Below are 26517 nucleotides of genomic sequence, written 5' to 3'. Positions count from 1 at the left end.
AAGATAAAACTGAGATATTGTTTTTCTCCCTCAAAGACAAGTTAAGTAATGGCCTGATTAAACCGGTCAAACTTCTTGGAATTTATATGGACTACAAGCTGAACTGGGACACACATATTGAGCACCTTTCAAAAAAATTATCTCGAATAGTCTATTTATTGAGAAAACTGAGAGGCTGCGTGAATTTGGATACACTCATATTGACCTATTTTGGGCTTTTCCACTCTCATTTGAGTTATGGTGTGCGACTATGGGGTAATTCCGTCCATGCTAAAACAGTGTTCTTATGGCAAAAAAAGGCTCTTAGAGCTATCCTAGGACTAACACAGCGAGATTCATGCAGGCCACATTTCCCTAATTTGGGTATACTAACCCTTCCATCTCTCTTCATTTATTCCAATTTAATTCAGGAAAAGAAAAAATAAGTTAACCTTGTGCTATTCCTCTCCCAGATTTAGTTAAGGTTAGACACATAGTTCAAAATAGGTTAAGTCTTGTAGTTGTTCACTACAAGATAATAGGTAACTTAGAAGATAGGTAACGTGTATTGTTCAATATTCTGACCAAATTTATACTCCTCCATCAACTCTTAAAATGCAATAGGCTACTTGCCCTACTTTAATAAACTATATTGAGAAAATAGAAGATGCACATAGATTTCATTTTGATCTTGCTCAATGACTATTGAATATGTTTGTATTAATTTTGTTTATCTTTAGATTGACTAATAACTACTGTAATCCTAGCTCTACCGTTCTTTCTGTAGGCTAAAAAATACAGCAGATTCTAATAATCCTAATTTTATTACCGTATTTACATGTTTTATCAATAAAATTTTTCAGTGGGTAGGTAGCCTATTCAATATTAGCCTACAGTATCTAAGTTTCCTAATCAGGCCCCGATTTGTTGTAGCCTATTTGAGTATGAATAGGCGAAAATTATAAGTGACAAGCATTTACGTTATTACTTATATCCAGTGTAAGTTATTCGCCACGGTCCATAGATCGGGGAATCGTTTGGTTTTATTAAAATTAAAAGTGACTGTTCTGAATAATTATCAATACTTGTTTTGAAGGTACATTTCAGATGTTAAAATCTAAAAATTATTTCAAATAGAGCCTAGGCAATATTATTTTAATCTTACCTGGTACAGTGATTAACAGCCTAATCATAGCCTACTATTAACCGTTTCAACTTTCTGTTTTAAACGAATCCATTAATATTAATGTCCATCTATAGCTAAATATTTCTTTTGCAAGAATAATTTGACAGTAGGTTCCACTGGGGATCCTATTTGAAATGAAAAATTAATCTGTCGCTTCAACATATCCGTCCCAACATCATCAACATAATATAGCATGAGTCCAAGTTAATATTTTTAAATAAGAAGGTGGTCATGTGATACATGATTTCAATACAGAGTTCCAAGGAAAAAATGGCAAAAACCGCACATTAATATCTCAACCCGCATCAGTTTGTTGATGTACAAGTTGTAAATTATGTTGTACATTGACCAGCTAAAATCATGTGTCAGCGCATGAAGATCTGCCTGTGTGATAACTCCCAAATAGCATCAGCTTTTGAATGAATGGGAAAATTACAGAAATAGTATGCGATTAATTCTAGCTGACTAAATGATAAATCAAAACATTTTCTTTCTGATGCACTTTCAATGTTATTTGTTATATCCTGAGAAAGGACGAAGGAGTGAGTCAATTTTGTTGTCCAACGAATTTGACCTGTAAAAAGGTTCAAAGAATATGTGTTCAAAATTTTAAGCTGATTGATCAATTTTTTCTAAATTTATTTTAGAACATATAAACAGACGGACAACGACTTTGGCCTCAAGTAAGTCAAAAGTGAGAACTCGCCAACGCTCGTTCAATTATCTAACCGCCTTTTCCTTTCCCTCCTCCACTCATTGACCGTATTCACCGACTTTGCTCCAACACGAGACCCAGAGTGTCGGCCGATTGTCAAAACACCAACAATAATATTGACGGACATTGTTTAAATGTAAACTGCACCATTTGACAGCACATAAAAATGACACCGGGACCACATCATATCGACGCAAGCGGCCATTGTAGTCGTTTTTCTTTCTGATCATCGATTTGTGAGACATTTTTGTAATCTATTATCATGGATCATTTCCATTTCCGGTGATTTAAATATGTAATTTTTACAAGGTTCACCAGTGCAGCAATCATCAAAGACAGTTATCTATTAGTTTTCTATTCTATTTTTAACTCATTCAGACTCACAACAATCATTCTCATGATTTTCCACTACAGTCTTTTAACTATTAACATCAACTTTTTTCCAGGTCTTGATGAAACCCAAATTCGAGTGGTAAAGAATGGAGAGTAGAGACGGACAAGAGGTGAAGGAGAATGAGAGCCAGGTGGAAGGGATAATGAAGGAGAAAGATGAGCAGAAGGGAGAAGGGAGAATGGAGAACAATACAAAAACTCTACAAGTGTCTAGTAGCTCTGTAGTTGTAGAATCTGGAACTGAAGACTTGGCAAAAACTCTGAGAAATGTTCAAAGTACTACAAGTGTAATCCACCATGGCAGAAGTAGTAAGTCAGGTGGTCTGAGGCAGGTAGTTGGCAGCCTTCCGCCAATAGGTGAAAATAAGACTGAAAACTCCATTCCCGAATCCTACCCCATCTACTTCGGCATCAAGAGCTACATTCAAGATTTCTACTATCCCCCTGATGCTCATATTATCAACAGTGGAGAATATGTACAGGTAAGGTAATTGAATTCTTATAAGAATTTAATAATTTTTTCTGATTTTGTAATAATTTGTTTTAAAGGTGTCCACCGGGATTTGGCCGCCGACGGCGTCCTTGAAATTGTGGGTGTCCTAGAAACTGAATTTTTCTAAATTAAAGGGGGATGCGTCTTTCAATAATTCTATTCTAATTATTTATAACTCATTCGATTGGCAATTTGTAATATACAAAAATTTAAAATGTAAGAATTTGTTCTTTCTTTAAAGATTGAAGGTGAATCAGAGTAGATAAGAAGGTTTCAAGCCTACATAAGAATATGTAGACCTATCAAATTCATACTCATATAATGTTTTTAATAGTTATATTATCATGGAGACTCATGAACGTGAACTTGCAATATTGAAATTTGAATGTATCACATATTTATATTAGTAGAAGAATGAGTTGAGCTTGATTTTAAATGGAATCGACAACTTCTGATTTTACTACTTGTCTTTGACTGTCGAATATGGATATATTGTCTTCTACGCTCAGTTGTACAACATCATTTCTTTCTCTCTTCATATAAATAATTGGATCATTGTATGCTTTGTAAAACGCCCACAATATGTACTAGGCCTACTATGTAGTGGATATGTAGGCTACTACTACTTTGAACAGTCTAGGCTTGTTAAAGAGTTCGTACTGTTTCTATTTTATTATACGCTAAACCTGACATTTCTTGGAATATGCCTCGGATTGAATAGAAAGTGAGCCCACATTTAAAAAGGTATGGGAAACAATGATGCATCATCTAATGAGAAGCATCATATTATTTATATAAGATTGATAGACATATCACAAACGTGAGTGAACGAATAAAAGGTTTAAAAGAAGTGATTTTAAATTATTCAAAGAAAGAAATCGAGCCAGCAATCTGAAGCAAGAAAATTAACTCTATTTTGGAGAGCTCTGAACTCTGAATGTAAAATCTTCCTCTTCTGGGTAATATAACTTTGGAAGTGAGTTTGCCAAGAGAGGAGACCTTCTCTAACTATATAGAAAGCTCATTTGTGATTAATGCCTTTACAGCTACGAATTTTCTATGTCCATATAATATTAAATATCTGAGGATTCAATCTCTAACTGCAGTAAATAAATACGCTAGTAACTATGAGTCGATCTATAAAATGTTGGTATAAGATAGTAATATGTTGATCTATATGTCAGTATAATATACGTGAAACTATTCAAGTATTCAGCATGTCTATCTAGGCCTATTTCTATCTGTAGTGAGGTCTACATCTGGCAGTGGAAATAATAAGACATCAGCGTTTCCGAATCTCTGCCGAATAGCTGATTCCGATATATCTAATATTAACTGTATCTAATATCTAATTATATATCTATTATATTTAATATTCCGATATATCTATATCAACTGTTCCTATTTCCAATCAGATTTTATTTCTCAAAAAAATATATTAATCAGTGATTTGATATTAAATTTTCATGATTGAGATTGACTATTTTGTTGATTAATTATATTTTTACTTTGTTGAATAACGATCTGGCAAAGTAACGAAGCTAGAAAATGATAGTGCTATGTGCTTTGTCAAATGATGGACAAGAATTTCAATCAAATACTGTTATTATAACGGGGACTTCACTATAGAATCTATGAAAATTGATTTTCGATCTACAGTAAAAACAGTAACTTCATTTGAATCTATACATTAATACATAATTAACATGCTATGTATCCATCCATGTAGGTAGTTTATAATATTTAGAAACTCTCTGTTTTGCAGGACGACTTTGAATTCGTGATAGAGCCTGGCAAAAGAAGATGGCGGAACCTGTGGTTTCGCATTGGTCTGTGGGGAGGCATAAATCTGCTGATGCTTGGCATCATTGCTCTACTAGTCGGGCACCTCACGCCTCCAAGGGAAACTGTAGTCGCGCGATTAGATAACTTAGAAATCCTAGACAGGTGAATAAATTTTCTAGCAATTCCCTCAACTTTAGAGACTCTTCAAAGGTACCTAACTAAATTATCTTGCAATGTCCTAAATTCAAACTTCTAATTATTGACAGGTGACTTCATTCTTTTTCTACATTCAAAGTTTTAAGGCCATTCCACACAGCACGTGGCGTGCGTGGCTGGACGCACGCCACGCCGGCCACGCTAGCCACATGCCAATTCACACCGCCACGACTGTTGCGATGCTATACCGGCCACGTTTCCCGTCAGTATGCAGGAAGATGTCAACTCCGACGGTCCCGTGGTGTGAATCTGGATTTTCTTGTGGCTTACCTTGGTTTGATGACTCCAACAGCAGCAGTAGTAATGATAATGAGCTGGTTTTATTGTATTCGGTGACAGCACGGGACCAGTGGGTACATCCAATCAATAAAAAAAGGAAGACCTATGGCGAATTGCATCATTCAATGCGCGACCTCGAGGCTGACAATGATAGTATACGTTCTATACGATGGTATACGTCTAGTATACGTTCTGCGCATTCTCGGACCAAAACGTGGCCGGACACGTTTGAAAAGATCGCTGAGAGAGCGAACGGTAGCCACGCGTGGCTAGTATAGCAAGCGTTGCCGCGTGGCCGTGGCTGCTATGTGAATTGCTTCATTTGATTAGCTGGGAAGCGATGTTTTGAAAAGTAGCTAGCGTGCGTCCAGCCACGCACGCCACGTGCTGTGTGGAATGGCCTTTAGGGTCGGTTTCCGAGCTCAAGATTTAGCTAAGTTCTAGACTTTAAACAGCTGGAGACAGAAAATTGGCTTTCCGAAACGGGGTGTAGTCGCAATTTTTACTTTCCTTGCCGTATTACCATAGGTAAGGAAAGTATTGCTTTCCGAAAAAAATTAAGGTTCCCCAATTTCTAAATTTCTATACGTTTCAAGGTCCCCTGAGTCCAAAAAAGTAGTTTTTGGGTATTGGTCTGTATGTGTGTGTGTATGAGTGTATGTGCGTATGTGTACACGATATCTCATCTCCCAATTAACGGAATGACTTGAAATTTGGAACTTAAGGTCCTTTCACTATAAGGATCCGACACGAACAATTTTGATCAAATGTAATTCAAGATGTCGGCTAAAATGGCGAAAATGTTGTCAAAAACAGGGTTTTTCGTGATTTTCTCAGAAACGGCTCCAACGATTTCGATAAAATTAATACCTAAAATAGTCATCGATAAGCTCTCGACAGTCTTTTATGGGACTGCCACAAGTCCCATATCTGTAAAAATTTCAGAAGCTCCGCCCCATCAATGCAAAGTTCGATTTCAGATTCCCAATTATCAGGCTTCAGATACAATTTAAACAAAAAAAATCAAGTGGAGTAGATCTAGCATGAAAATCTCTACAATTAATGTTCAGTAACATTTTCATCTAAAATTGAAAATAAGCTTTTAATTCCAGAAAATGTGATTATTCAATTGCAAATTATTGTTGATTCTGTTAAATCATTCACTATGAAGAGATAGCAGACCTCATGTGTGTCTCCAGCGTTATTGCCCTGTCACCAGCTGGCTCAAATCTTCGAATAGTAGACTTGAGATGCGCGGGAACACTAGCGTCACGTGATCAATTTTCATAACGGCAAGCACCGCACCAGATTTTTATGATAATATTTTATTTTCTCATTTCTATAATTGGAATCGTTTCTCCTTGACAAAGTGAAACATTCCTAAATAATTTAAAATAGCTGAAACTTTACACTTTATTTTATTTTGTATTCAATTTTCTAGTTTTTCGAAATTTAATTCAAACGTGGTCTGCGACTACGCCCCGTTTCGGAAAGCCAATTTTCTGATTCCAGCTGTTTAAAGTCTAGAACTTGGCTAAATCCTTGGCACTTTACTCAATTCACTCGACTTGATATTGCAATACCCTTAATTTATTCAGACGTAAGCGTGTTTTATATTGCCTGTTTTAGAGAATGTTTTTTATTAAGTATATTTTTCAAACGTCGAGTAATATGAGAAAAAGGCTCCTTCAAATTAGACGTAAACAGCAGACTTCTTCTTTCTTCTCTATTACTGGACTTCTTAATTTTCATCAACCAGGCCCAAGAAGAGAATTTTTCTTAATAAAATCTATCAATATCAAGTTCATGATTGATGATTCTTCCATGACTATTAGGCCTTCCATGTTAGATGTTAGGAAAAAAGAACACATTCTGGCTGAAATCATCTTATGAGGGTTATGTTCTATGAGAATCACCCGTTGGATACACTTAATTTTAGTGTTTCCAAGACCCATATTCAGAGGACCGAAGCTCGCACACCATTACTTTACATTTTTCTGGTTACATCTCAAATCGAACTGCGGCCTTTTCACTGAAGATTATTCCCCCTCCACGACCTTTTCCCTTCCAGTAGAAAAAGGTCAATACCCGTACAATTCCCAAATACAGTAGTTTTTCGACATGAAATTGAAACTGCATTTGAAAAATGCACGAAAATTGCTTTTTGACATCCAAGCAACTTCAATATAGACCTGGCCAATTCCCACACTAAAAACTCAGGTTCAACAAACAGTAAAAATCAAAGATTATTTAGTTCAATAACTTGCAAATAATAGGTACTCAAAAAAACAACCACAATATTACCCACTCAATATCACACTATTACATCTGTGTGTGTGTGTGTGGGGGGGGGGGGGGCTTAGGCCCGCCGCAAAGTAGACCCACGATGATCCACGAAAAGCAACCCGCGCCGTGGGATGTTTTGTAAACCATTGTTGTAGAATTATTCATAATCGATCAGCTGACAAGTGGATTATTATCACTACACAGATGTATTGAGAAGCCTAGCAATGGTTTACAAAACATCCCACGGCGTGGATTGCTTTTCGTGGATTAGCGTGAGTCTACTTTGCGGCGGGCCTAACGATTCATACGTCAAGGATCACAACTTATTCTTATAACTTTTGACAGAATGATCAGATCTCATCGTACTACAGCTCATTCTTCTCAGCAAGGCGGTTCAAAATCATATATCATAACTATTAAATTTGATCAAAAAATAGAAAATTCCTCCTTGAGTTTATTTTAGTCCATATTCCCATACACAAAAAATGGCCTATATTCAAAACTGTGTAGGTCTATCTCGGTAACCCGAAATGATAAAAAATGTTACTTGGTCTTGATTTTAAGAACAGAATCTCCTCTTTCATATGAGGTGAATGATTTTCGTAAAAATAGAATCGTAAAGTAAGATACATTTGTTGTGAAAAATCACGAAATCGGCGATATTTTCCTCATTTTCACAGTCTTGAAAGTTTTTCGATACCTATGAAACATTGATGCAAGATGGCAACTTAGCTTATAGACGATGAATTTTTTTTTCGTATGAGACCAATCCTAAGTTTCAATCATATCGTACTCGTTTTAGAAACTCTTGAATAACAGTAAAATCGCAAAACGCTAGAAAATAAAAATGAGATGAGAGGCTAAAGCTCACATCGAGCTGTAATACCAGAAGAAGAAGATCAACAATAAAAAATTCAATATATAACATAATATGTTATATAAGTTATATGTTATATATATATATATTGATAATAGTTTATTCAGTTTCATGCTTGTGATTGAAACGTATAGGCTAATCTAAAATATTATAATAGGCCTACGATATTTTCCAAGGGAAATGAAATAATAAAATAATAAGTAGATAATTGAATACAAAACACTTAATAAGGATGTTAGTTTTTCAAGTAGAAATTGCTCAAAATCGCACCAAATTGAAGATATTTTTCCAAAATTTTCCGGGGAAGGGCCGGAGGCCCTCTCTTTCTTCTGGATACACCACTGCATGTTTCAATCAGTTTATTATTAAATAGCATCATATGTTGCTGATGAAGGTCTCACTTATTATATTGAGCGAGCAATTCCTGTAAATATTTTTATATTTGATTATTTGTATTTATTTATGATTATTTATGTCCAACGGGTCTCGAAAACGGCTCTTAACGATTTTTACGAAATGTGTAACATAGTAGGTTTATGATAAAAAAAATTCGATTGCACTAGGTCTCATCCCTGGGAAAACTCGCTGAACGACATTAGAAAGATAATAATTGTCATAGCCACCTCTAATACAAGGCCCCGGCCTACGATATTGCAATGTCGCAGTGCAGGCCTAGAATCTAATACATGATTGGTGAAAAAGATTTAAAAAAATACCAGCTGATCTTTTTCACCAATCATGTATTAGATTCTAGGCCTACACTGCGACGTTGCAATATCGTAGGCCAGCGCCTTGTATTAGAGGAGGCTATGTAATTGTTCATCCTTGGAAAACAGATGATAATTTTGTCGTCTGTCGATAACAAAAGATGCGTGTGCCTGTGTAAGAGATCAGCTGTGTAATCAATCAGCTTACCGTATCTCACGAGAAATATTTTCTAGAAATTTTAATAGACTTGATCAAAATAATCTGATTTGTTGACATGACATGGTATATTATTCCATTTTTTTTATTATTAGCGTATGGCTTTGAATGTTGGGAGGGTAGTTCCATCTCGCCGTATATAGTCCAAAGTTCCCTAATGGGAAACCGGACACTAAGGCTATAGTGAGCACAATACTTCTAAATTATTCTAAATTAGAGTATCTCATAATATTCAAAGTTAATATTTATTCTACAGTTTTAAGTGATTAGTGAGTGTTATTTTGCTATTCAATTTGGTTTCTAAACAATCTGAATTGGAACTTTTCAAATATTTGGACTGAAATTTGGACCTGAATTCAATTCTATGGAACAGAGCCGTCAACCGGGGTGGCTTTGAACAGTGGGGTGAGTTTGAACACAAGATCAGGCCTTTCGTTTTCGTTCGATATCAGATAAACTGTTCAACATATAGAGTCGATCTTGGTTGTATAAAATCGATTTTTTCCCATAGAATCGATTTCCACAATCATTATATCAGATAGGTCGACTATTCCACTGCCTTCACGATTTCATGCTTTCAAATAGTTGGTCCTTTTTCAAGTTGCCTTGAAACTTTTATATACCGACAAGATTTCAAGAGAAGCTATGGACATCAATCTGATATATTTGAATAAAGCTTTTCTTCTTCTTTCAGAATATGTAAATAAAAATTTTTTGAGAGTTTTATTTTTTACGCAACGAACGTTTTCTCCAATGTCTGTCGTTTGTGGGGTGAGATTGAACAGCGACCAGCTGTTGCCTTTTGTTGTGTTTAACCCGGTTGCACAAAAGCCGGTTGAATTTAACAGTGAATAATTCAACCAGAATGAATCAGAGAAGGCCTTTCTGATTGATTCTCGTGGAATAAATCATGATCAAAATTTTGTGTAAAATCTCGGAAATTCTAACCTATGAATGATGATGTTTGGTGAATTTGAAGACACATTTGAAATAAAATTTCTTTGGAAATTTCTTCCTAAAAACTCGTGGTATCAGCTCTACAGCTGGCACAACATTATTTTGGCCTGACATGGAAGATTCATCAATATTGTCCATCAGGCTGATATCCCAACCCCAAATTGCTCCCAACCCCAAAAAATGACAAGCCTATTTTTAATGTTAAATTTGAAAATTATAATATTAATTAATAATTTGATAATAAATTTGTGTCTCTTGGGCCCTATATATCTTTCAATTTTATAATGATTCATAGTCCAAACAAATTTTTCTATCTAAAAAATCATAAATTTTCTTTAATTTTCCATAAATTTTTCAAATTATCTAATTATTTAGGTATTGACTTGGATATTTATCTTCATTCATAAGCTACTTGCTTATGGATAACGTTTTAGAGGTGGTAGATTGAACATTTGCTCGTTTTTACAGGTTAATAATCCATATTTTATGATGTGTTCAAACTCACCCCTTTGCTGGGTGAGATTGATCAGTACCTTTTCTCTCTTTTTTGAAAAAAATAAAATTTTGGTGGCTTTTATGTTATATGTATCATAAAGTACACTAAATTCGGGTACTTTTTGGAAAAAATCATGATTATTGATGAAGTATTAAGAAAGTTGTGATCAATACAACAAAAAAAGTGTTCAAAGTCACCCCGGTTGACGGTACCTATGTATAGTGTATGAATCAAAATTCGGGGAAGAAAAAGTTTTGGGCTGTGCCTGTTAGGCTAGTCCTTCCCCAAAAATTTTGAAGAATTGTGTTCTGTTTATCAATAAATGAATAACGAGTGAAGCTCGGTGCCCCGTTATTTATTAAATAATTGGAGTAATTTGAGATATCATATGTTTTCATTAAAACTTTTGAGCCTACTGATAATCAAAAGTAAATTCAATAATATGAAAGTAGAAGGTTTGGGATTAAAAATATTTATTTTTCACTTGGAGTGTTCAATACCATTGCTGATTGCTCTAATGTTTATAGCCCAGTCAATGAAGGTCCAAAAAAGCAGTTTCGATCCGAAAATTAGATAAAAGCTGAATAATTTCCCACCATCGATAGAACCCTCCCAGAGGGTCATTCTCCCAAAAGTCCCAAGAAATCCCCTTGGAGCTTTCCGCCCCAGCCCCCTAAAACATGAAAAATGCAGGTAAACACGGGAAATCAATTATCTCTGTAACCATTGAACGGAAACAGTTCTATTATATGCCATTCGATTTGTTACATTATGCAATACAATATTAGTTATATTCATTTTTCCAATAAAATTGACAGTTTTCTTGATAAAATGATTTATATGTAAAAATTTAGGGGGTTTGTGATTTGATTTTTTTGTTTTCTTCGATTAACTTTGAAACAAATAGTTTTAAAGGAAAATGAGCCGAATAATTAATGTAGCCACTCTCATTGCAAATCCATAAATGTATATTGTTATGTATTTGCGATTCGATTTGACGCTGTGGAAGGGGAAACAGTCGACGCGAAACGGCGCGGCTGATTCTCTTAGTCATAGTAAACAGCAAACTGGAAATCAATTATCTCTGTAACCATCAATCGGAAAAAAATCTATCATATGTCATTCGATTCGTTACATTATGTACTAAAATATTAGTCGTATTCATTTCCTCAATAAATCAAACAGTTTCCTTGATAAAATAATATATATGTAAAAATTTAGGGGTTTTTCGATTTGATTTTTGTTTTCTCCGATTAACTTTGAAGCAAATAATCTAAAGAAAATTAGACAAATAATTAATGTAGCCACATTCATAGCGAATCCATTGATGTATATTGTCATTTATTTGCGATTCGATTTGACGCTGTGGAAGGGGAAACAGTCGACGCGGTACGGCGTATAAGAATTATTGAAAGATGATTCATCATCTTCTATTATTTTTGTTAACATATCGATTTTCCACCTCCACTCGCATCATGTTATTACATAATAATTCTAACACTAAGTAGTTCAACCTAGTTTAGGTTTGAAAGGAATTCTTGTACACTATAAAAAGCTCTATCAACTAAATATTTTTTAATTTGTTTTTTGAAAATCTTCAAATCATCATTACTTTTCAAGATTTGAGGTAGCTTGTTATAAAATTTCCTACCAATATAATCTGGTTTTTGTTCAAATAACCTACTATTGTGACCCATTATATGATAATCTGCTCTGTTTCGCGTATTATACTCATGAACATCTGAATTCTGGATCACACCACTCGTTTTCACATGCATTACAACTTCATATACATACAAAGATGGCACAGTTAATAGACCAAGCTTTTTAAATAAAGGCCTACAAGAGTCTAACCTATTCACTTTCTCTATACATCTGAGTGCCTTCTTTTGAATCTTAAACACCCTGTCCATATTTTGTTGAGATGAATTACCCCATACTAAAATAGCATACCTAATATGAGATAGTATAAGTCCATGGTAAGCAGTTAACAGTAGTTTTTTATCATTCAGCCTAGCAAGCTGCCGCAGGACAAATACCCCAGATGATATCTTATTACATATCCTCTCAATGTAAGGATGCCATGTTAATTTCCTGTCCAATAAAATTCCCAAGAATGCTACTTTCTCTTCTTGGTCTAATTCATTTTCCTCTACAAACACATTTATTTCTCTATCCTCTACTGAATTATATTTACTTTTGAATTGTAGGAATTGACATTTCTTACTATTTATTGTTAATTGCCTTTGCTTCAAGAATTGGACAATTGACTGTACTCCAGTAAAAGCATTTATTTCTAGACTATCTAATAAATAATTGTTAAAGATAAGCGATGTGTCATCAGCAAACAACAGAGCTCTGTGATCTTTTAACTCTTTTGGTAATTGGTTCACATACAACAGAAACAGTAAGGGACCCAGAATTGAGCCTTGAGGTACTCCAGCCTGGACCTCCAGTTTTTGAGATTTAATTTTTACTATTTCATTCCCATCCACCTTGGTAAGCTCAACACACTGGTTTCTACCTATGAGATATGATTCAAACCATTTTAGTTCTATACCATTCACACCTACAGTTTTTAGTATTTCCAATAATATTCTATGGTTCACACAATCAAAAGCTTTGGATAAATCAAGAAATATTGCGGCTGCCTTCTCACCTGAATCTATTATATCTATTAGTCTTTCAACAAGGGATACTATTGCAGTCTTAGTAGATTTCCCTTTCTGGAACCCATGCTGTTCATCACATATGAAATTAATTTCTTCCAGGTGCATCAATAGCCTATTTAAAACTACTCTTTCAAAAATTTTACTTATTACATTTAGAATACTAATGGGTCTATAATTTTCAACTCTTTCAGAATCACCGCTCTTGAAAATTGGCAAAATTTTTCCTTGTTTCAGATCATCAGGGAAAATACCCTGCTCTAGTGAAGTATTAAGGAGATGCAATAAAGGGTCCAGTAATTCATTTTCACATTCTTTTAAAATTTTGCTTGAGACCCCATCCAATCCTACTGTTTTTTTGTTATTCAAATTTTTTATTATTCTTGACAACTCATCTCTTGATAATGGATGAAATTTAAATACCTTTTCAATTGGCTCAGCATTTAATGTAGTTGTATTACAAGTATTAGTGTTCAGTGACTTTTGGAGATTATATGCAACCTGTTGATAATACTTATTGAAAAAGTTACAAATGTCTATACTATCATCCATATAATTTCCATGTTCATCGATTATCCTAGGGACATTAGTAACTGTATCTTTTTGAGCTGCTCTCCTATTTCTATTAATTACCTCCCAAACAGCAGAGTTAAAATTGGTACTAGTTGTTAATATTTCAGCTGTTTTCTTACACTTAGCTTTCCTCACTTCTTTTGCATAGTTTTTCTTTAGACATTTGTATTTGACTTCACTCGGAACATCCCTCACTAATTTAAATTCCTCATAGGCTTCCCTAACAATATTTCTTTGAGTAAGAATATCTTCAGTTATCCATTCATCTACTTTGTCCAATTTACTTTTTACTTTGACTTTTTTATTGGACAGCATACACTAATGTGAAATCTTAGAGTATCAATGAATTGCTTATATTTGTAATTTAGGTTACAACTGTTATAAACACTACTCCAATTTTCTTGAAGCAGTTCCTGCTTCAAACAATTTATATTTCCTAGCTCATATTGCTGAATTTCTTTCACAAAAGTTTTTTTTCTGCTTGGATTCTGGCCCTGCAACTTAACATCTAAAATTTGATAGTTATGATCTGATAGATCTGAGCTACCTAACCTGACATTACAACCTTCTATATTTGTGAGGATATTATCAATAATTGTCTGTGAAGTTCGAGTTACTCTTGTATATTCGTGGACCTTAATTTCTAAATTATTCATATTAATAATATCTCTAATATCCTCTGTCATTTTATCCTGCCTGGCAAAATCGGTATTGAAATCTCCTACTACTATAACATTTGTGAAACGAGCGGTTGTAATTTCCAAAAGTGTGTGGAGCAGCTCACAAAATTTTTGCCAGTCTCCATTTGGTGACCTATAGATACCTAACACTGCTACCTCAAATCGATCATCAATTTTTAACCTTAGTCCCGTCACCTCTAAATCCATCTCAACAGAAAATCTCTTAACAAAATCCAGTTCATAAGTTTGGGTATGTTTAGCATTGCTAGTGAATATACATACACCACCACTTCTATGAGCTATTCTACAAAATTCTGATCTCAGTGAATAGCCTGGAATCCTAACTTGATTTATTTCCTTTATTTTTAAGCCATGCTCTGTGAAAATAACAATGTCAGGATCCTCCTGTTTAAGAAATACTTCTAATCTGTCAATTTTGTTGCGAAGATACTGAATATTTTGATGATAAATACTAAAAACCTTACCATCTTGTGCTACTCTATCTCTAGCATTTGTAGCTATTTCCCTTTCCCTGTTTTGAGCCAATTTACTAAAAAATCGTTATTTGTTTTTTTGACTGTTTTTAAACCAGAGGATTGCAAACGGCTTTCAATCAGCTCTGCCAATCTATTACAAAATATTACTTTGCCAGATCGATTTAGATGCAACCCATGATTAGTGAAGTTATGTCTTTTCAGCCTTTCATTTAGAAAACAAATCCCCAGTTGTTTAGAATTCTTATTTTTTAGGCTGTTGATTGTATTATGGATTGATTTGTTTGTCGAATTGATTGCTTCATTTAACTCTGGCCTATCAAACCTATTAGGAATAGTACTTATTATTAAGTTTGTTTTTTTGCTGAGTGGCACAATTTCCTTGATTTTTTCTGTTACTTGAGGAAGATGATTCAAGTTAGGTTCATTTATATTATTTGAGCCACCCAGTACAATTAGATAGTCATTTTCATCAAAGTCTTTAGTTTGTTCCCTAGCTGACTCTACAACTGCATTAATTGATGCACTTGGCTTGAAAAAACATTGGACATCAAATTTATTTTTCAATCTTTTATCAAGGAGATCACTGCAATCACGTCCATGACTGGACGTCAGTAGCAGAACTCTCCCTTTCCTATCTTTATTTCCCTCAGCTATATTTTTGGTTGCTGTCTTCAAAACCTCACTGTACGTTTTATTTCGACCATTTTCAGAGCATTTCCCATCATTTAGGTTAGATTCTATTTTTTTGCATTTGGACGGAGGTTCTATCATACATTTAGTATTATCAAATTTAGATTTTAGTTTCTTTATTTCCTCCGACATTAGACTACATTGATTTTTTAGATTTAGTATTTCTTTTTTATGGTCTTCATCTTGTAATTTTATAATCAGTTCCAAAGATTTAATTTCTTCTACCATCCCTAACCTTTCTTCCTCAGACGTTTTTAGAGTTACTTCTAATTGGTTTTTTAAATTAGTGTGGCTACTTTGTAGTTGAGCAACTTTTTCGGCTAAAGTAGTTTGAGGAACTGGGGTTTTTGGTTTTGGCGTTTTTGAATTTTGGTTTTGGGAACGCGTAAGTACTCCTGCAATGTTTACATTTCTATTAATAACCTTCGGTGTTCTATTTGAGCTCATCTTCCTATCTAAGAAATTATATTACTTGCAATAATAATAATTGATTTATAAATGATAGGATTTTAATTAGGTTATAATTTTAGTCAAGTAAACTATCTATGTTTATTTTTAAATCTCGAAAACCTAACCTCAAAATAACCTCTAAACGATGTTTGGCTTATAAAATAGAATTAAGAATTAAAATCTAAAACAAAATGATAAAACGTGATCAAGAAACAATTAATAATGAAATTAATACAAAATTTGTACTTATCCGTGACTATTTATAACACAAAATCTTCCAAAACCCAGGAGCGAAATTATGTATGACTTTCATTCACAAAACCTCAAGGTCCTAGCTTGGTATTGCCTCTTCATGTTCAGTGAGAATAGAAAGCTTCAGAGTAATTCGTTCTCACTATATGTGATGATATTGGTAATATTTGGTAACATTTGAACCGAATGTGCAACAAATTAATCTACTTTCAGCTTGAAAATTTTCAACTTATCAGGAGTACAGTGTTATCATATAGTATCCCAGGTAGGCCCACCATTTTTTTTTGGTTCACGTGATCTGATTATATTCATTCCATTATCAAGTGTTTAAATTATAAAGAGTGATGAAACAAGATAAAACACAAGAAAAGCTATGAAAAGAAATTTTGAATCTTAATTTTTCACAAAATAAGGATAAGATGAAGGAGTCGGACACATAATATATCATGAAACTTCGTTGAAAAACATCAATATCTGAAACTAGAGTTATCAAATTGTGTTACCTCTGACTCGCATGGAGAAGGCACACTTCAAATTAATATAATATATTCTGTGAGCAAACAACAAAATCCTGATTTTTATCATGAGCATGGTTAAATCAAGAAAATTGTAATATTTTTTCAGAGTATTGAAAAGTGAAAATCTATATACAGCGCATGTCAAAACAATAGACAAAATTAATTGTTTCGAGCGCCATAGTGTAAATGAGATGCAATGTGGACAGCAGTATTATTCTGTTTACTATGGTGAAGGGAGTCAGCCGCGTCGGCTGTTTCCCCTTCCACAGCGTCAACTTGAATAGCAAATACATAACAATATACATCAATGGATTCGCAATGAATGTGGCTACAATAATTATTCGTCACATTGTTCTTCAAAATTACTTGCTTCGAAGTTAATCGGAGAAAACAAAAAAATCAAATCGAAAAACCCCTAAATTTTTACATTATATTATTTTATCAAGGAAACTGTTCGATTTATTGAGGAAATGAATCCGACTAATATTGTAGTCCTCAATTTAACGAATCGATTGACATATGATAGATTTTTTTCCGATTAATGGTTACAGAGATAATTGATTTCCAGTTTGCTGTTTACTATGGCTATTTGCTGTTTACTATGTTCAGTCAGCCGCGCCGTTCCGCGTCGACTGTTTCCCCTTCCACGGCGTCAAATTGAATCGCAAATACATAACAATATACATCAATGGATTTGCAATGAGAGTGGCTACATTAATCATTCAGCCCATTTTTCTTTAAACTACTTGCTTTGAAGTTAATCGGAGAAAACAAAAAAATCAAATCGCAAACCCCCTAAATTTTTACATATATATTATTTTAACAAGAGAACTGTTAATTTTATTGAGAAAATGAATATAACTAATATTGTAGTCCATAATGTAACGAATCGAATGGTATATAATAGAACTGTTTCCGATCAATGAGTACAGATATAATTGATTTTCCGTGATTACCTGCATTTTTCAACTTTGAGGGGGGCTAGGGGGGAACGCTCCAAGGGGTTTTCTTGGGACTTTTGGGAGAATGACCCTCTGGGAGGGTTCTATCGATGGTGAAAGATTCAGATTTTATCTAATTTTCGGATCGAAAAAACCTTTATTGACTGGGCTATTATTGAAGCAGCATGTTGCTGACTATTTGTTATATTTACTTACTAAAAATACTACATTATTCGAACACTGTTTCAACTGACATGTTTGCAGATGGGCAATAACATTCAACTCACGTCTGCAACTGTGCAGACTGACTGGAGTGACACTGTTCTGCATAGGAGGCATAGTTCTGATGCTGACACTTCTCATCTCCATCTACAAGCAAGAAGGAGAGGCCGCCTTCTTCATTGTTGACACTAGCAGACTGGTGGCCGGCACCAACTTCACACCTTCTCAGTCGAAAACGTCTTGCTCTGTCTCGTCTCGCATCCCTCTGTCCGGTATACTCAAGCCTGTACAGCCTCTTCCCGGCCAGTAAAAATAAGTACAACATGCCACTAATTTGTCAAGAATTTATTTATTTGTGTTTGTTCCCATGAAACATAGTCAAGAATTTATGGATATCATCAGTTTAGAATGAACTAGGTGTGTTCCAAAAAGATGCGTTTGGTTATTCCAAAATCACTTTGAATAAGAACAGTGTTTGAATTTGTCTATACCATTTCCAAGAGTAATTTTCAATTATAAATTCAATAATTTTTGGATAGATTTTGCATTTCCTCCATATGTAGGATAATATTAATGTGTATAGAAGTATTTATTCATATAATTATTATTCTCCCCGAAATAGAAAACATAAAAATTTTGTTGGCAGTTTGCTTTTTGTACGTATCTGGGTCATCGGTTTCCTCATCGGTGCTGTATTCTTCAATTACGTCATCCATGAAATGCAAACCTGTCACGCGCCTACAAGTTGTCTACTCACATAAAAATATTTTTGTATTGTATTACGAACATGTATGAAAGAAAATTATGAAATAATTTTTTCAGTATTATTAATTTCCTTGATTACATAGTCAATAAGGGAAATGAATTGATTGTCAAGAAAAATAATTTTGAGTACCTAGTATTGGAACGAGGTTTTATGATTCCACGAGTCAAATTTTCAACTCTGCCACCATGAACAAATGGAATAGACAAGTTCAACCTGTTAAATTGTATCCTAATTTTGAATTTTAATGTATAATGGGGTTCCAGAAAAGTATCAAAAGTCTATGAGTAAGTTGTCCGCTATTTTTAAAATATGAAATACATTATAAAATTGTAGAACGAAATGTGAAAATTAATGAGAACATAAACAATAATAATGCCATAACAATTTTAACGCAAAGTTGAGCTATCAACACCGTATTGCTATTGAATTGAATGAAGTCATGCAACAACATTTTTCAATGTTTGTGAAACTTGATTTACCTAAAATTGAATTTGTTTATTGAATTACAAATTCAAATACATTTGAGGTGAATTTCTAATACAATTACAATAATTTAAGAAAAGTTATGCAACAAGTCACAACATAAGTAGTTTACTACGTTCAAATTGCCGGCCAGCATTGCCAAGACAACTGGGTAATGTGAAACTTCAGTCTGCTAGTGCTACCTGGTTGCCCTAATCAAATCACCCTCATACATTCATTACCCATGCACAAGCTAAAAACTCATGTGGGCATCATCCACAATAAAAAAATCACAATGAGAGTGATAGGCTACCTTTATTAATATTTAATGGTAGTTTACTGAAGGTGAATAAGAGAGGTGTCGAGTGTTTGAGAAGCTATGAGGGGAAAGAGTTGTAATGGTCTTTCCGAAGAGATGTTGAAGAATTCATTTATTAAGTTGTTAAATGGATGATAAGGAGACAGGCGCTAGGTTTGACATTAACTGAGCGCTCAGTTAACCCAGTGAAGTCATACTTGTGAGTGCTCATATAGTCTGTACAAAGTTACTTTTGACTTGGAGGGACATGCGCGGCAGAGAGTAGGGATGCAGCGGCGCGATGTTGCCGTTTTAAACCTGCTAGCGTCCTCTAATTTCCAATGAGTGTTCAAGTGCTCACGATACACATGCGAAGTTCCCTGTCTAAAAGCACTGAGTCAACTGAGTCTAATCGACAAATTGGCAACTGCGCTTCTACCTATGACTCTATTCATCACTGTAATTAGCTGATCTCCCTCCATTTCTCTGCGCCGCATATTCCTCCAAATCAAAAGTATTTTTTTTTGTGGACTAGAGTATGTGTATTCCATTGATATGAAGTAATCAATATTTCGTTGATCTTTGGGCCAATAAAATTTTGTTCCATTTTATCTGAGAAGAACAAAGTAGCCAATCATCCATTCATAAGAAAGCTGGTACAAGTATGTACACTTGAATCTAATATTATGAGTTTTGAAATCATCCAACAAGTTTTTGAACACTACTGCTAAATTCTGCAAGTACGATTTATGAGGATTGTGCTAGGTTATCTTTGATGTAGAAAATGCCATCAAACCTAGAGTTTTTAAAAGAAATTGAAGTAGAAAAGACTCAAATTATCCGGAAAAGCTTGGTTAGTCAGTATCACTAGCTCTTGGGTGGGAATATAGTACTATTGGTGATTTCATAATCAATAAAAGAATAGATCATTGCATAAAAAGAGGGAATGTTTCTATATACGGTATATATATTAACTTTTAAAAATTCGCGGATGGATGAACATGCTAATATATCAACCGGGTACATCCGATAAGCAGTTTCGCTTACTTGCTAGCAAGTAACTGGTTGATATATATATATATATATATATATATATATATATATATATATATATAATATAAATTAAAACAGGAGACACGATATAAATAGATTGAAAACACTTAAAAACTTACATTAGAAAGTTAAGAATATATATAACTTTAATGTACATATCCTAACCATGTTATTCAAACTAAATGAGTATTTTCTATGTATTTTCTCGTTGATTACATATATAATAATATTATATTATCATGATAATTGCTCGAGGCGTTACTAAAATTTTGAAAAAAATCTGTGTACTTTTTAATATAATATTGTTATGTAAAACTGTTGAATAATTAATTATATTTTTCAATGATTCAATTGAGAGTATTATTACTTATTGTTTAGAACAATTTCATAAGAAATATTCGATAGATGTAATTTATTATTATAGATGTATGTGATGACAAATATTCTTGAAATTTTATTCTTATAACCGTGATAAAACCTACGTGTGAAGAATCATTCAACTGTTCTTAGAGCAAAAGTTTAGAAATTTAAGTAAACATCATACATTTCAATATTATTGTACTATTATTCAGGGATTATAATTATTTGTAGATTTCATCTATAGTAAGTTAGTTGTTAAACTGTTCAACTTTATGTCAATGTTTCTAGACATTAATATACTTGAGTAACATATATAAATTGTTGTATTCATGATTTATTGTTTTCGTTTTATTCAATCCATCAGTTTATTTTAAGTGGTATTTATCTTTCAAAATATATATGGCACCAGAGAACTCGCAAAAAATAACTAGTGAAACAGCTTCTTTCATCTCTTGACTAGCTCTTTCAAGGCAGTGAGTAGTGAAAATTCATACAATTTAAAAACTGTCATTTTACCGGCACTGGAGCTACTTTATGTAAGAGTAAATACTGAATAAAAGGTTGCATGTATATAATAATTATACAATACAGGGTGTTTACCAACTGCCTACCAATACTCTAGGGCATTGTTCCTGGCTAAAAACATATCTAAATATCATATTTAAATTGTTTTGAAGTCTTCAGTTACTCACACAGCGGCCATTTTGCTTTTTTCACTTATTTTTCTAAATAATGTTTAAACATACTGATATGGATGCGAGACCTTTAGGAGGAGGTCTTCAGAGCTACAAATTAATGACAATGGTGGGGCAAGAGCAACCTTGAAAGTGAATGATACTTCTGCCATCCACCTTAAGAAGGATACCCCAGTCAATAGCTGCAATGGGCCTATTGTTATGCCAACTCAGCACAGTGGACTACCAACTTTTGATGGAAAAATGCCATGGGAGGATAACCGTGCCTTGTTTGATACAGCTGCAGTTATACATGGATGGACGCCGGTAGTGAAGGCTGCAATGTTGAGCCTGTCGCTTCGTGGAGATGCACTGGCAGTACTTCAGACAAGACATTAATGAACTGTTAAGGCGCATGGAAATGAGATTCGGCCACCGACACATGGATCAACTGTACCGTTCTGAGATATGGCATCCGTGATAGGTTACCACTGAAAGTGTGTTGCAGTGGAAACAATGGCATGCTGATAGAGTCGCCTCAATGATGCAACAATCTCTATTTGCATTGCATGTTAATTGTAAGCGATTTTAGGTCATTTCAAAAAATAAAATAACGTTACATAACCCTCTAAAGGTGGGTCACCAGCCACTAAAGCTGCCATATATCAGTTAATATTGGTCTAATCTTAAAAAATCTGGTACCAATCGATAGGCAATTAAATTTACTAAAAAAAGTTATTCTTGTAAAGTTTTTGTGAAACCAACAGTTTTTGAGTTATTTAAGAAACAACATTTTAAATGGCCGCCATTTTGTTCTAAGTATTTGAAAAATGACCATAATTTTTTTCTAGCTTTGTCTAGTTGTTATAAATGATCGTGCAAAGTTTCAATTCCGTATGTTCAAGCATTATTTAGAAAAAAAAATAATAAGTGAAAAAAGCAAAATGGCCGCTGTGTGAGTAACTGAAGACTTGCGGACAATTTAAATCGTATCATACTTTGATGAGAGACATCAGCGGGTGGAAATACAGTCTCACTCTTTTGTGTATCAGTCGGAATGGTTACAGGCGAGGAGTGGGGTCCCTCAGGGATCAGTCCTTGGTCCTTTGCTTTTCCTTCTATATATTAACGACTTGCCACCACACCTTGAGCCAGCACACTGTGTTTTATACGCTGATGATGTAAGTATTTTATTGAAAAGTAACAGTCAGCATGATATGGAATCTGAAAGTAGAAGAGCTCTTCAGAAACTAGAAGAATGGCTGGCCTCAAATATGTTGGTACTAAATTACAATAAGACTATGCAGATTCCATTCAGGACGGCTCGGGAAGCAGTATTGGATACGAGAGATGGAAACATAGGTTCATCAAACGAGGCAAAGGTACTTGGAGTAGTGCTGGACTCTGAACTCTCCTGGCGACCTCATTTAGACCAGCTAAAAAGCAAACTAAACTCAGCAGTATTTGTTCTAAGAACCGTGAAGAAATTGCTGGATGCAGGAACGCTTAGAAGTGTTTATTTTACTGTGTTCCATTCTCTTCTTTCATACGGTGTTATATTTTGGGGCAATTCAACTCATGCAATACATATATTTAGGATTCAAAAGTGGGCAGTTAGAGTGATGGTGGGTGAATCTATTAGAGCAAGTTGTAGAGATTATTTCAAAGAGTTAAAGATTCTCCCACTACCAGGTGTATATATTTTAGAGGCTCTTTGTTTTATTGATAGGAATAAAGATAGGTTCAATACAGGAGAGTTGTTCCACTCATACAATACCAGATTTAGACAAAACCTCAGAGCATTCATCGAACTGGTATGTATGAGAGGGGGGTAAAGAGTGCAGGAATTCGGCTTTATAATTCATTGCCAACACGCATAAAAGCTCTTACAGGTGAAAAGTTCAGAATTAAGGTGAGAGAGGAGTTGCAGGTTTGTCCTTACTCCAGTGAGGAATTCTTTTTGCATTATAGAATGCAAAGATTGACGACTTAGATTATAATTGACAAATCCTTATACCCCTTTCATAGGTGGTCAGTGGGATGAAAAAATGAAACGAAAAAAAAATGAAATGAAATATGATATTTAGATATGTTTTTTACCCAGAAACAATGCCCTAGAGTATTGGTAGGCAGTTGGTAAACACCCTGTATATATTGGCTGGATATAATTCGCGGATATTGTATCAACATTTGTAGTGGTGTTGCATTTGCAGTTGGTGATTATTAAAAGAAACTAATAAATGAATCATTGTTGTTCGTCGAACTGTAGGTGGAAGCACATTCATAGCACATAGTATATGGCTAGTCTATGTTGAAACATAGCCTACTAGAAATTCTTCATGGACTGAACCAGTGACTTTTCCATCAGCTGAAAAGCGTACGCTAGTTTCGGCCAAGAATTTCTAAAGGCTATAGTTGAAAGTTAGATCATCAATGGCGATGCATTCAAAGAAATAGTTGAATTTATTGAGATTCATTCGTTCAAACCATCAATAAAGTACTCCCAGTAGTAGGCAGAGAGCATTTCAGTTTGTAATAATTGTATAGAAATTGTACACGTGAAAGACTAACCTCATCTAGGACTGTGTAATCACGTAAATTTGGAAGAAAAAGTACTACCTTATTATTTTCAATTTCAATTCAATTTCAATTTATTTTCCTTTACACACATACATAAAATACAAGTAATATTAAATTACAACAAGAATAAACAACTAGCAAAATTAGTACAAAAAAAAAACAAAAATGTCCGTACAAGATGCTAATTCAGAATTTGGTGTAAAGGGGTGGGATTGAAGCTCTTCCAACTATGGTTACCCATGTACTAGGAAGGCTTTCAATCCTTGAGAGGGAAAATAAAGGATTAGGAAAAAAGGTGAGGTGGGATGATAGGATAGTTAATTTAATAAAGAAAAATAAATAAAAAGGTCCACACTAGATTGGTAAGTGAGCACACAAAAACACTAAGTTCCTCTTTTACTTTGTTTTATTTACAGGTAGAAAAAATAGTTCGTTTTAATCCAAATACTAATATCATTTTTTATTTTTTTAGTCAATTTTGCGCAGCAGATATATTCTTCAGGAATTTTATTTATCAATTTAGTGCTTAAATATATTAGTTGTCTTCTGATGGTTTCAATGTTTGTATTGTACATAAGATACTTATTTGAGGAGGGTCTCAGATTGTACAGGTTATTGATTGTGTTATTTGTGCAAGGAAAATTAGCTTTATGTTTGATTATATATTTCGCTACATTTATTACGTACAACTGCCTAACTGTTAACACATTAAACTCTTTGAAAGTCAAGTCGGTTGGGTAAAGTCTGGGTTTATTTAAAATTGTTTTGATTATTGATTTTTGAATTATGAAAAGCTCTTCTAAGTGAGAATTATAACAGCCCCCCATACGGATATACCATACTGAATTATGGACTGGACCAGTGCAAAGTAAACCATTTTTAGATGTTTTGAGTTCAGAATTTTTTTTGCTTCGTAGAATTTATAGGATAGATATCTCATTCTTCTGCAAATAAATTTTATGTGTATGTCCCACTTCAAATTTTCATCTATTTGGACACCTAGATATTTGGTACTTTTGACTCTTTTTATAGTAGGGCAGGTGCAGTTATTGTTGCAGTTTGAGTGGAGTTTCAGATTTAAATTCTCATCAGGTTTACCAGTTGTATTGAATGCGAAGGTGATGTAATTGGTTTTTTCAATGTTCAGGCTCAGGGTGTTTCTGTCCAACCAATTTTTTATGAGCAAACAGTTCTGTTCTGCAATTTCATGTACCCCAGTCCAAGATTCCCCATGGAAAATAGCTGCAGTGTCATCTGCGAATGATATAGTTGTGGCGTTTTTTAATTTCAGCTTTAATAAGTCATTGACATATAATATAAAGAGGATTGGTGATAGTACCGTTCCCTGAGGCAAACCGTAGGAGGTCATTTTGGAGACATCAGTAAGTCCGTCGATTGTTAAAGACTGGGTTCTATCTCTCAAGTAGCTCTTTATGAGTTCTAGAAATATTCCCCTAAAGCCATATCTTTCGAGTTTATTGTAAAGAAAACTATGTGGTATAGTATCAAAGGCTTTTTAATATCCAGGAAAACTGCTATAGATTTGTAATTGGAATTCAAGTTTTGTGAAACAGTATTAGAAAATTCAATTAACGCATCTTCGGTACTTTTCGCAGTCTGGAATCCAAATTGATTCTTATCTATTATTTTATGCTTGTTCAAATACACAACTAATCTCTTCTTTATAATTTTCTCCATGATTTTTGCTAGATTACTAATAAGGCTGATTGGTCTGTAGTTACTTGGGTCCAAGGGATCTCCTTGCTTGAATAAAGGTTTTATCTTGGCGGTTTTGAAATGTTTAGGGAAGTAGCCTTGTTCAAAGCATTTGTTGAAAATCACGGAAAGCGGCTGTGAAATAGTGTGGCTTATATGTTTGAGTACTGTGTTATTGAGATTATCCAAGCCTGGGGTGCAGTTATTTTTCAGCTCTTTTATTGTCGCTTGAACTTCATTGAAGTTTGTCGGTCTCATAAAGAAGGAATTCGGTAGAGGAGTTTCAATTACATCGTTGTTGAAATTGAAATTTGGAGAGCTTGTGGGATCATTGTTTATAGTTTTAGCCTGTCTCTCCCCAACATTGGTGAAAAAGTCATTCAACCTCTTGGCATCAACTCCAATTTTACAACACTCTTTCTTCCCCTCCCCGATAGCCTCATTAATACACCTCCAAAGCTTTGAACTATTGGTGTTACATTGTTCTATTTTATCCCTATAATAGTTATCCTTCGCCTCACTTATGAGCC

At 34.2% G+C, this 26517-nt stretch overlaps 1 protein-coding gene across 1 annotated transcript in view; it reads left to right on the top strand.

The window, feature by feature from the left end:
- LOC111052325 overlaps nt 1–18407 on the top strand; it is a 130943-nt gene extending 112536 nt beyond the window's left edge. The window contains exons 2-4 of the mRNA XM_022338968.2: nt 2327–2755; nt 4532–4713; nt 18121–18407. Of these exons, the coding sequence (XP_022194660.2) occupies nt 2360–2755; nt 4532–4713; nt 18121–18388 (846 nt within the window). The 5' untranslated portion in view covers nt 2327–2359 and the 3' untranslated portion in view covers nt 18389–18407. The remainder of the gene's footprint in view (nt 1–2326; nt 2756–4531; nt 4714–18120) is intronic.
- Nucleotides 18408–26517: the final 8110 nt, after the last annotated feature.

Source organism: Nilaparvata lugens, chromosome 5 (genome assembly GCF_014356525.2).
Source record: "Nilaparvata lugens isolate BPH chromosome 5, ASM1435652v1, whole genome shotgun sequence".
Classification (NCBI taxonomy): Eukaryota; Metazoa; Arthropoda; class Insecta; order Hemiptera; family Delphacidae; genus Nilaparvata; species Nilaparvata lugens.
The sequence above is the reverse complement of the archived record's forward strand: the minus strand, read 5'-3'. Positions and strand labels throughout refer to the sequence as shown.